At 46.6% G+C, this 12,117-nt stretch overlaps 1 protein-coding gene across 3 annotated transcripts; it reads left to right on the top strand.

Moving 5' to 3' along the window:
• The first annotated feature begins 739 nt into the window (after window positions 1-739).
• Window positions 740-10,670, top strand: WBP2 (WW domain binding protein 2). 3 transcript variants are annotated; one of them, XM_043527710.1, is made up of 8 exons: window positions 740-1,076; window positions 2,893-3,001; window positions 3,534-3,669; window positions 5,349-5,441; window positions 5,786-5,923; window positions 6,177-6,302; window positions 8,008-8,084; window positions 8,375-10,670. In XM_043527710.1, exons 1-8 carry the CDS (start codon window positions 1,018-1,020, stop codon window positions 8,426-8,428), a joined length of 792 nt encoding a protein of 263 aa, XP_043383645.1. In that variant the 5' UTR covers window positions 740-1,017; the 3' UTR covers window positions 8,429-10,670. The 3 variants fall into 3 exon arrangements, with proteins under 3 accessions (XP_043383645.1, XP_027690495.1, XP_043383644.1); XM_027834694.3 differs by having other exon boundaries at window positions 857-1,076; window positions 6,180-6,302; XM_043527709.1 differs by lacking the exon at window positions 740-1,076 and adding an exon at window positions 1,314-1,662.
• The last annotated feature ends 1,447 nt before the right edge of the window (window positions 10,671-12,117 follow it).

Below are 12,117 nucleotides of genomic sequence, written 5' to 3'. Positions count from 1 at the left end.
GGGTCAGGCATTGATTTAATTAGATGTACCTGAATATTTGGATGCTACTGTCGAAATTGTATTGTTAAATTTAGTCACCTAAATTTGGGTTCTTGCTGATTATGTACTATATGTATCTTATGACTTTTAAAACAAACTGTGTATTTGTGGATAATCTAAGCACTATACCCAGATGTACAGACACTCTTTTCTTAATCTGTATATTATATATATTTTTTAACATTAGCTTTAATAATATTTTAAGGGACAAGCATAGTGTCATGATGGAGATGTTTGTGGCCATGGTGTTGTTTGCACCAGCCTGCAGGGAGATGTCAGCACATCACAAGACGCTGACTCCTCCACGTGGGTTCCTTCTGTTCAATGCGATGGGGCGACGTGTTGACTTTTTGTGGGTCCATGACCTGAGATGTTCTTGGGGCCAATGAGCAGTGGGGGTGGGACACGGGGCCATGGGCCTGCCAGAGGAGGGAGGTCCCAGCCCATTTGGATGGACAGGACTCCTACAAACTACAGGGCACTCCGAAAGGGCCGTACCCTTGAGAAGCACCTTCCCCCTAAGAGTGCAAGACCCCATGCGGCCCCACCCCATCGGCAGCCTTGGGGAACATAGCAGGCCCACTGCAGATGGGGAAGCAGAAGGCCAGCCCAAGGCCACCTGCTACAGTCCATGCCATGCTCCATGTCCCTTGGAGCAGACCATGGAGACTACATGCAACAGCCCATCGCAGAGGGAGCCATGGTAACTACAGGTCCCAGCATGCAACACTTCACCTCTAAGGGGATCATGGGAACTACAGATCCCAGCATGCAACACTCCATCTCTAAGGGACCCCTGGGAACTAAAGCTCCCAGCATGCCACGCTCCCGCCTTCGTGCCGTGCCGCTTTGCATGCCGGGCGATTCGGTTTCCGCGCACACCCCACTCCGGTGCTCCCTCGCTGCGCAGGCGCAGTGTCTCATCCCTTGGTCCCTGTCCGGCCGCAGTGGGAGGCCCGGGACTGCGCCGCGGAGGCCATGGCGCTGAACAGGAACCACTCGGAGGGGGGCGGCGTGATCGTCAATAACAGCGAGAGGTGAGAGCCCCCCCCCCCGGCCTCTTTTTCCGGGGGGGGGGCCGTTACCAGTGGGCAGCTTGAAGGGGGAGGGGCTTGGGTCACGTGGTCCTCCCCTCCCCCCACCCTGGGAGCAAGCGCCGCGTCGCTCGACAGCCCCCTCCCCCCCCCCATGGCAGCCTGGCCCCCGCTAGCCCCCTGCCACGGGCCCGAGGGGTGTCACCTGTCCGCCATTTCGCGGGGTCGGCCCGCCTGGGGATAGCTGCCCGCGTGCTCAGGATCGTCCCCCCCGTGCCCCGGTCTTTGTGCCGCAGAGGTGGGAGCTCACGGGCGGCCACGGCGACCGCTGGGCAGCACCAGGAATGGAGGCGGGGGAGCCCCAGCTCCGCTCTCGCTCCTTGCAGAGCCTGCACCCCCTGGGACTGCTCCTGCCCATCCTACTCTGCTGCCCCCGCCGGCTGGGCAGATGTGCTCCGGCTGCTGCTGGGAGGTGTGCTGTGTCCTGGGTGGATCGCGTAGTGCCAGAGGCCTGGACCCCAGGCAGCATCCATCTCCCACCCCCTCTCCACCTGGTCACAGTGAGAACTGAGACTCCAGTGGGAATTAGGTCTGTGTTACTCCTCTCTGCCGTTCAGCAATCTCCTGCTCCTCGAAAGTTGCTCTTTCCTTCTGCTTTTGTTGTTTTGCTCGTGGATGTTGTGCCTTTCTGACCTAGAAAGCAAGCACCCTGTTCTGCCACAGCAGGGTAGTTCACTCTTCATGGCGCCTGTCCTCCGAGGCCTGTCCAATACTCAGTTTTTGTACAAATTTCTCTGCTGAGGCCTGTTCTACACATAGATTTCACTGCTTCGATTAGGAATGGGATCTCACACAAGTATAGTTTAATCGAGGTAGCCCCCGCTATCATGGACACAGTTGTACCAGTATAAAGGACGTATAACTGCATCCACTCTAGGAGTTGCACTGATTTAACTTACAAGTTTCTAAATCAGAATAGCTAAATCCATACAAAAACTGTACATTGACAAGCCCAGAAACTGCCAAAAAAGGAGCCAATTGTGGTAGTGTCTTTTGTGATAGGAACACTTGTCTACTAAGTATTGGATTGAGGTCATCAACTCACTTTATATAGGCCGGGGTGGGTAAACTTTTTGGCCTGAGGGCCATATCTGGATATGGAAATTGTATGGTGGGCCATGAATGCTCACAAAATTGGGAGTTAGGGTGAGGGCTCTGGCTGGGGGTGTGGGTTCTGGGATGGGGCCAAAAATGAGGAACTCAGGGTGCAGGAGGCTACTCCGGGTTGGGACCGAGGGGTTCGGGGGGTGGGAGGGGGATCAGAGCAGGAGGTTGGAGAACGGGAGGGTGTCAGGGTGCAGGCTCCAGGCGGTGCTTACCTCAAGCAGCTTCCAGAAGCAGCAGCATGTCCTCCCTCTGGCTCCTATGCAGAGGTGCAGCCAGGTGGCTCTGTGCGCTACCCTGTCCGCAGGCACCTCCCCTGCAGCTCCCATTGGCTGCAGTTCCTGGCCAGTGGGAGCTGTAAGGCAGCGCTTGGGGCGGGGGCAGCATGTGGAGCTCCCTAGCTGCCCCTACACGTAGGAGCCAGAGTGGGGACATGCCACTGCTTCCTGGAGCCGCACGGAGTGGGGCAAGCCCCTGACCTCACTTCCCAGCTGGAGCGGGACAAGTCCCAGACCCCACTCCCTGGTGGGAGCTTAAGGGCTGGATTCGGCCCTGGGCCGTGGTTTGCCCACCCCGATATAGGCCATTGTACACAAACTGTTCCTCTGGATCAAGTCCTAATAATGGGCCTCTTCTTTCCTTTGCTTGCTTGTAGTATTTTGATGACCTATGATCACATAGAAATTGCATTCAGTGATATGGAACACATGCCAGATGCCTTCAAAGGGACCAAGAAAGGAAGTGTCTTCTTGACTCCATTTAGAGTAAGTAGTTTTCGTAATGGGATCAGACACTTTAAATAGAGAGAAACCTTCCTGGTTCCTGAAAGTATGGTTAATCTAGCAGCCCTTGAAAATGGATGTTCTTTGGACCTCAGCAGCATTATGAATGCATTATAAATCCTTCGTCAAAAGACATAAATACTGATTAGTTCCCGCAGACAGCTATGTAGCCTGCAAGGGATCCTCAGGAGCTGAAAAGCAAATGCTTAATGCATCAGTTAAACTAATAATCATACCCATCTGGAGAGCAGCAAACTGACTAGAAATCAGGAGGAGAGAGATCATGGCTCGTGTATGCTTCTAGAAGGCACTTCACGTTATTGCCTCATAGCCTCAGCTTTCAGGCATCTTGCTGCTGTTCTCGAGATCTTGTGACCTGCAGGGCAGATGTAAAGCTCCAAGCGTGGGAAGCAGTTTCAGCACATTGAGCTCCATTTTCTCACAGTAAATTGTCTCTATGCTTCATGCTTGTTTTGAATGTCGCTTACTATGACTTTGCTCCTTTCCCCTGCAGGTTATCTTTGTGTCCAAGGGAAAGGATCCTATGCAGTCTTTCATGATGCCCTTTTATTTGATAAAAGATTGTGAGATTAAACAGCCTGTCTTTGGAGCAAATTATATCAAGGGGACAGTGAAAGCAGAGACAGGAGGTATGTATTTTTTGGTTACAGTAATGCTAAGATACTTACATAGCATTAGATTCAGAGAAACATCAAGTTTATGCATTGAGCTAAACTGGGTGTTATCCAATACTATTAAAATGTATTTCTTTAAAAACTGTAACCAGAATTGTGTCTCCCTTCCCTTTCTCCCTGTCCAGTTACAATGAATTGGTCTGTTTCAGAAACTGATCTCATTTCCACTCTCTGTTCTGAATGTTAAAGTTCAATCGGCCAAATGATCTCCTTGATGAAACATCCTTAAGCCTCTCATAACAGAGAGGTCATGCCAACAAAGTTCTAAGGGATGTCAATAAGCTATGGCCTGTTGAGATAACCTGTTCAATCCCTGTCCAGATGATTCTTTGCTAAACTTCTCTGCTTCTTCCTAAATCCACATTCACTTTCAGACAAGTAACCAGAAACAGTTGTCCATCACAAATCTCTTCTGTAGCTCAAGGAAAGGTTGTGTTATTGTCACAACACATCTTAGTAGTAAAAACAATCTTATGTCACTTTACTTTAACAGGAAACTGAATAAATGGGCATTACATGTTGTATTTCAGGCTTGAAAGGGAAGAGGCAGTCTTGAAATTGGGGAAGCTGGTTTTAAATGGGGACTTACATACTCGAGCGAACCTGGAGAAGAGGGGGAAAATACTTGTACAAATAAAACATATTTACCCAGTATTTCTTTTGTTCCTCCTTTCACTGTTACTGGAAACCTGTAATTTAATAACCTCTCTCATATCCCCAGCTCAATTTCTTTTGCTTGCTCTGACACTGAAGTCATAATCCCGTGCTTATGACCCAACAGTCTGTGATCCTGGAAATCAGCATTGGATCAAATAGGACAAACCAGCCTGTAAGGGGGTGCACACAGTGAGAACAAACTCTGAAAACCATGTAAAAGGCAAAAGGATTTGCCTAAAATCTGTATGAGTCTTTCCCAGAGGAGTTCCCCTTTAATAGGAATGTCACTATAACACACAAGCATCTCGGGTTTAAAGTGATTTAATTTTCCTGTTCCGCCACTCACACTGATTCCTCTCTGATGTGGTGCTTGGACTCTTGGGCTGTTCTTGTTTTTTGTTAAGCCTGAAACCTGTGATGTCACTCATATATATATTTTTTATCCTATCCTAGAACACCTACCTTGGACTCTGTAGTAGCTTTAAATTGCCCACATCTTTCATACCATTTATGCTCTTCGCTCCATTGGGTACCCAAACCCCCTGTCTATTTATAGCTAATGATTGACTAGCTCTAAAGGCTTTTTAGCAAACTGGATTAACACAATCCCTGTTTTCTGCACTAATCCTGTACCGAGCCAGAGCAAATCTCATGCTGCCGGTGTCATTGTCAACCACTGACAGACTATGACAATAGGCACATAACTTCATCAACCTCTGATTGATGCTCCAACTTCAGGTACCCCTTGACCTGAAACACCCATGGCCAACATGTATTTTTCTAATCAGAGCATAATTATGACGATCCTATCCTTTTACCTGCAGGCTTTTAAGGTATTTGAGACAAAGCTAAAGTGCTTTAGTGTTACATGTGAGGGATCTATATAGATGGACCACAACACTTACCTCATAGCAGGGAGACTAAATAACATTTAAAAAGATTCTCCTCTTTCAGCTGATTTATTTTCTTCTCTGTAGGTGGCTGGGAAGGATCCTTAACGTTCAAAATGACTTTTTCAGCTGGGGGTGCTATTGAGTTTGGACAGCGTATGCTGCAAGTGGCATCTCAAGGTACTGAAGTTTCAGTTTTAACAACAAGGCTAAATCAGGTAATGGTAGAGGGGGAGCTGGCTTTTTTGTGTGGGCTTGTTACAAGCATGTGGTGCGTGTGTCCTCCTTAGAATAAGCTATGGCAGGATGGATTAAAATATTTTTGAATTTCAGCCAGTAGCTGGAATTAATTTGCCTTTTTTAAATCATTAATTTTACTCATCTGGTCAGCTGTAGATCTGCTTGGCCTATTGCACTCGACTCTTGAGTTTGTCTGATTTACTGCTGTGAAGAGGTCGGATCTGTCCTGACCTTGATTCAGTCCTTGTGGATCTGGTAGAATCAATTTTCTTTTGTTTTCACAGCCTCTAGAGGAGAAGCTCCCAATGGAGCGTATGGTTATTCCTACATGCCGAATGGAGCTTACGCCTTTGCGCCACCTGCAGCCAATGGGGTGTACGGTCCCCCTCCGCCAGGATACCCCTACCCACCACCACCTCCTGGTGAGTCTGCAAACTGAATAAAGAAATCTTTCCAGTGACCAAATTAAAAGCAGGTTAAGGAAGAGGGGAAGGTGGATGTATGTTTGCAGCTAACATCTGGATTGTTTTCAGGTTTGGTTCAGCGCCTTATGCAATTTAAACAACTGAGCTTATTTAATGGTATTTGGTTTTCAGACTTGTTTTGGCTGTATATGGTCCATGGCTGGCCCAAAGGAGCTGTTCCTACAATATTTTCATTCTCTTTCTTTCCAAGCAGAGTTTTACCCTGGTCCCCCCATGATGGATGGAGCCATGGGTTACATGCAGCCTCCACCACCTCCTTATCCTGGGCCCATGGAGCCTCCAGTCAGTGGCCCAGACCTTCCTTCCACTCCTGCAGGTGAGAAGTATGTCCCGCGGGTTAGATCAGAACCTCTGCAATGTTAGTAACATCAGTCACTGAGGACGAGTTGATCTACTACATTCCAGTATCATTTCTCTTCTCTCTACGATAGCCATGTAGAAATGTACAGCAAATAGTTGTCTATAGAACATAATGAATATGAGCAAAAGCATTAAAAAGGGATTCTCCTCTGAAAAGTAACATTCTAAAATTGGCATAATCAGGGTTTCATGTTCATCATCTCTTGGTGATTTCAGAACAAACCTGCTCCATTTACAAGTTAAAATATATTTTTTTCCTAACTGCCAGTCTTGCAAACTCAGTTCAGTCTGATGGCCAACCTGGGGTCTTTCCAGCAAGTTCATCGTCAACAAATATTCTGCAGTTGGATCAATTCTGTTTCTGTATGAGCCGGAAGAGAATCCAGTTTGTTTTCCAATAGTGATGTTCATTCTGCAGGGCTAACAGGAGTAAAAAAAAAAAAACAAAAACAAAAAACAAAACCCAGCAGTGTCAAAGCTTGTATTAGTCAGTAGATCTGACTCTGATATATGTAGGAGTAGATTTGATGAGTAAGAAGGTCTCTGTGAGAACAGAACGCTTTTCAGAATACAAATGCTCTTATAAAGGAGAGCTTTCAACGGCAGCAGGTCAATAGGAATCAGTCTGACTGCCATTCGGTGAAATGGAACAATGAGTGAAGCACAGTAGAAATCCATAGAGTTAAGCAGCATTTGTTTGGCACAGCTCTGGCATTGTTTGCCACATCCCATCAGAAAGCCAGAGGACTAAGCAGAACAAACCTTGTTAATCTCAGCTGCCCAGCTTCCATCTGACCTGCCCCATACTTCCCTAATCGATGAAATTGGATGGGAGGCATATAATAGAAATGGGTCACAAAACTCAGACTTGTAGTTTCAATTAAATGAGGTTTCTCAAAGTGATTTGGGACATTTTCTCAAGTTCTTCCATGTGAAATCGCTACATTCATGCAGAACAAACACTAAAATCACATGAAGCGAATGCTAAATAAGTGAGATGTTTAATACTACTGGATCTCTTGTCTTTAAAGGAACTGGGGGTAGGGGAAGGGGTGAGTGTAGCACACCTCTTGAATCTGAATCCATAGCTATTCAGCTCAGGACTGTCACTTGGAAAGGTGGTGGGTCCATGGGGCTGAACACAAGACTTCAGAGTCCGGGGCAGCCGCACAATCCAGGCTGTTCTTGTGGATTAGCTTTTTCTAAGGAGTGAGTTTCCCACAGCTGCTATTAAAGCGTCATTTTTCTGTTGCAAAACATCTTTGGATCATTGCCTTCTGGGAGCATTGCCTGTGATCGGCTGGTCTTCAAAAGCAGCTGTTAGCATTTGTTCCATGGACAGAGCAAAACCCAGATGGCATCTGCAAGCTGATGTGGCAGGATATCGTAGCTCCTTCAGTACTGAGTCCCACAGGACCTGCTGATCTCCCTGGTTTCTAACTGGGCAATACTATAGTGACTTGATTCTTCACCCTCTGCCATTTGAAGGGGTCCCACTAACTAGGTAGCTTTGTGGTGGTGTTGCCACTTTGTAGATCAGGTGGGTACAGAACTGAGGGTTGGTCTAATACCTGGTAGGCAGAAACATGCTGGGCTTTTATTTAATGATAGAAGTTCCCTGCGTTGTCACCTAATCTTTAACCTGTGTTTGCTTGCAATAGCTGAAGCAAAGGCTGCAGAAGCTGCTGCCAGTGCTTATTACAGTCCAGTCAACCCTCATAATGTCTACATGCCCACAGTAAGTTTCATGCATTGTTCTATACGTAATAAACACCTGTATGTTGCATGTATGAAGGGGGGCAGAGTCACCCTAGGGGGAATGGGCCACTGGTAAATTTCACAGGAAATTAGATTAAATGTTCATAATCTGGATAGTGATCATGTACGGATAGTAGAGGGTTAAAAGCAGCAATATTGATTGTGTTAACAGCCATTGTTCCTGTTGGAGAAGCAGGGTTTGTTTGAACTAATTGATTTCCTAGCTGTGGATTTATGTTCCTTACATATTTTTCCCTTCCTCTATTTTAGGACCAGCCTCCCCCTCCTCCTTACTTCCCACCAGAGGACAAGAAGACCCAATAAGCTGAAAAGGAACCTCTCCATGATGCATTGCTTCCTTATTTTCCTTCTAGCTGAATCTTGGGGTGGGGTGTACAGCTTTAAGGAGGCATAGTCGTCCCTCGAGGCAGGTAGATACACACACACACAGTGAAGGAAGAGATTTAAAATGTTCTGGACTATCACTTGCAACCCTGAGGGTTTGTCACTCCCTGCTGTCAAATTCCTGCTTTCCCTGTGCCCAGTGATAGCTAGACTATCCATTACAGTTTCCCTTGCATCCCTTCTCCACCAGTACACTTAATATAGTCCTCTTTTGAATGAGGTGACTGTTCCAATTTTAAAGCTAACATCCCTAACACTGAAACAAGACGTGTCTTAACTCTGGAGAATTCCCTTCAGCCTGGCATATCTCATCTAGCTTTCATCTGCTCCATAATTGCATGTGGGAGGCTGCAGAGGGAGCTCTGGGCTTCAGAAGGAAACTGATACCTATTGCACTTCTGTCCAGTGCTTAGGAAACTTCCCTCAGCAGGGACACCTGAAATATTGCTGTACCCCCACAAAGTGCACTGTTGCATCCTATCTTGGCTCAGTCAGGTTTTATCTTTTGAGGAAATGTTTGACTTGCCTTACAAGGCTGTGTAGTGGCACCTACCTATACCTTGGGTCTATTGGGGCATTAGAATGTCCTGCTGTCTCTTTCCCAGTAAGACAGACACGTGGGTCTTAGATCAGTAATCCTGACCATTCCTTTTTTAGTCATTAATGCACCTTGGTTTTTTTTTCCTTTCCAATAACGCAAGCTGCACTTTCTGTCCAGTGATGCGTCTTACTGCTGTGATTAGACTGTTCAGTTGAGGTGGGTGTGGAAATAATTGTATAAATTCCACCCTGGAAGGATTTGGGAATTGTGTGTGTCGTTTTGACTTGGATGGGAGAGCATTTTTCCCCTTACCGGGTGGAGATGAAACATCATCATACTCTGCTTTCCTGAGGTTGTGAGGTTCCCCCTTCCATCCACCCCACACAAAATGGTTCCCAGTTGCATCCTCTTCTGCTAATATAACTGGGAGCATGTGGGAAGAAGTCGGAGACTGATGATGACTCTGTTCTGTGTTTCATTCCCTGTGGGTTACTGAAGACTGTCTTGTTGCACCCTGGAAAGACTGAGGGCCTGATTCTTCGCTCATGTTGGTTTTAACTTCATTGTAAAGTCATCAAATTCATTACTGCTCATTTTTCCAGGAGGGAGATCAGAATCTGACCCCGAGAGGGCTGCGTTTCCTAGATTTCCTTCAACAGAAGGAAACACAAGTGCTGAGATTCCTGGTCTCTGGAGTGCCGAGTTACAAAGCCAGCGTCTCTCTAGTCGCTGACAGGAGGCCCTCCTCCAACACTTCAGAACAGATTTGATTCCTGAACGTCCTGGTTTGTTTGACATACTCAAGCTGGTTTGAGCTCTGTGATGAACGGTCACATGCCAGTCTTGTCTTTCCGAGTTAGCAACAGTTGTAAATCACCTCCCATCACTATAGCAATGGCGTTCCAAGCAGAAGTATGTAGAACAATGTGTTCACTTGCGGCTGGATTTAATTTTTGGAACTAGCCCTTCAGTGCTGGTTATCCAGGAGAAAGCAATGTAGCACGGCTTAAGAACATTCCTTTTTTTCATCACTGGACCGATGATTAGTACTGTTGGTTAGTGCTCCCAGAATTTAATTATAAATAACACTAATCTTGCACTTTCACATGGGCTTTTCAGCTCCATTAGAGATTCAAGCATGCTTGTTCCATAATGTCATTTTTATATCGATTTCAGTAGCAGTCACTGTCGTACTTGGAACCTCTGTGGGACTGATCAGTAACCAGCTGTGGGAGAATCCTGCAGACTTATATATAAATCAGATTTGTAGATTTCCTTTGGGAGAGCAGTGCACGGTTCTTCCAAGCAAGTGTGCAGAAAGATCACGTGCTAAGGAAGCTTGCTGAAGTTTACTGCATGCAACGTGCCCGAAAGACAAGGCCCACCTCCTGTTTTCTTTTAGTTTGATCTCCTGAAAGCTTTCTGGCTAACAGGTCATATTACTGCTCTTTGTGCACTGACTTTTCTAGATTTGCTGTTGAAATTGCAGTGATGTAAAGAAATAGGTATTTTAAAAAAATTATTTATTTTGAAGTTAAATTAATATATTAATGTTTAAAAAAAGTTCGGAATGCAGTTTTTGTTTTGCTGAGACCGTGAAGTAAAGATAAATTCGCTTGACGCTGTTTGTGCCTGTGCATTTGTGTGTCATGCTGGCCTCACCACAGGCATTGGGATGGAAGGATTGTCTTGCATTTAAAGCACAGGGCTGGCAGTCAGGAGACTTGGATCCTATTCCTGGCTCTACCATAAGTTTCCTGTGTGGCCTTGGGTGAGTCACTTAATCTGTCTTGACTTCAGCTTCCCTGTTTCTAAAATGGAGATGATGGGTAACATTTTCCAGAGCTCCTGAGTCCTTTAGGAGCCTACGTCTCATTCCCCTAGGTTGTTTAGGTGCCATTGGTCTTTCTTGGGCCAAATTAATTCATTAAAGTACTCTGTGGTCCTTGGATGGAAGGTGCTGTAGAGTGACAAAGTATTCCAGTGAAGTATTAGCATAGTGTCTCCTCAGGCTTTGAGGACCCTGAATTCCTGGGGTGACTGTTTTCACCCCTTCGTTCTCTAGGATGCAGTGACTTACAGTCAGCTCCAGCTTGAAGAACCAGTGTGCTCACTTAGGCCAAATGCTGTGAGATGGTGAACACCTCCAGCTCCCACTGAAGTGAATGGGAGTTGAGGGCATTCAGGATCTGGTCCATAGCAGGAAACCAGCAGCCTCAGCCCTACTCCTCTTCCTTCCTTCCATGAGCTGTAACAAGCCACTTAAACACACCTGATATTCACCCACCCACTGACATGACCATCTTCCAAACCCAAGTCTCTAGCTACTGTACACTCAGCTTTGGCAGCTTATTATACATGTAATTTGAACTAGAGGTTGCTTAGCTGTCGGGTTTTTCCCTAATGAGATGAAGATGGGGAGGAGTGAGACACAAGACGAAACGGAATCTTACAGCACAATGAGATCCTGGTAAATCCTGTTTTATGGATTACATTTGTCATGAGTAATTTCAAAGCCAGCAATAGTTTCTGCTAGCTTCCCGGAGTGTAGCCTTGGAGATGCCCTAAAACACTTCCCATGGCTCTAGCAGAGTGCTTTGTGCTGCAGGGATCCTACACTTGGTTTTTATGCCCTTCCGTGATTTCCTTTTGCCCAAGCACAGAAAATCCCAAGGAATTTATGGTTGGGTACAGCGCTGCCTGTGCTCCTGCCCCCTGGGTCGTTCCCTGCAGCTCTGGTATATACGGTGTGACTCCACAGCCCTGATTAATCCTGCCTCTGCTGGATGTGCCCCAGAGAAGAAATACGGACGCGAGGCTCTGCTGGCAACTGGATCCGGTGCTGAAAGTGAGTGTGTCTTCCCTTGGGCCCTTTGCCAGCTCACTAAAGGCGCTCACATCTGAATACTGAGCGGGAAGGTGTCTCCTCCCCAGTCCAGTCCAGTGGAGATTCTGAGATAGCAGACAGGACTCTCTGCCTGCTTAACAACTGGATACGCTCCAGGGGGGCGGAGCGAGTTGCGACCGGACAAACGTTTTCCATCTGAAGAATTGAAATCAGTTGTCT

The sequence above is a fragment of the Chelonia mydas genome, chromosome 14 (assembly GCF_015237465.2).
Source record: "Chelonia mydas isolate rCheMyd1 chromosome 14, rCheMyd1.pri.v2, whole genome shotgun sequence".
NCBI lineage: Eukaryota > Metazoa > Chordata > Testudines > Cheloniidae > Chelonia > Chelonia mydas.
The sequence above is the reverse complement of the archived record's forward strand: the minus strand, read 5'-3'. Positions and strand labels throughout refer to the sequence as shown.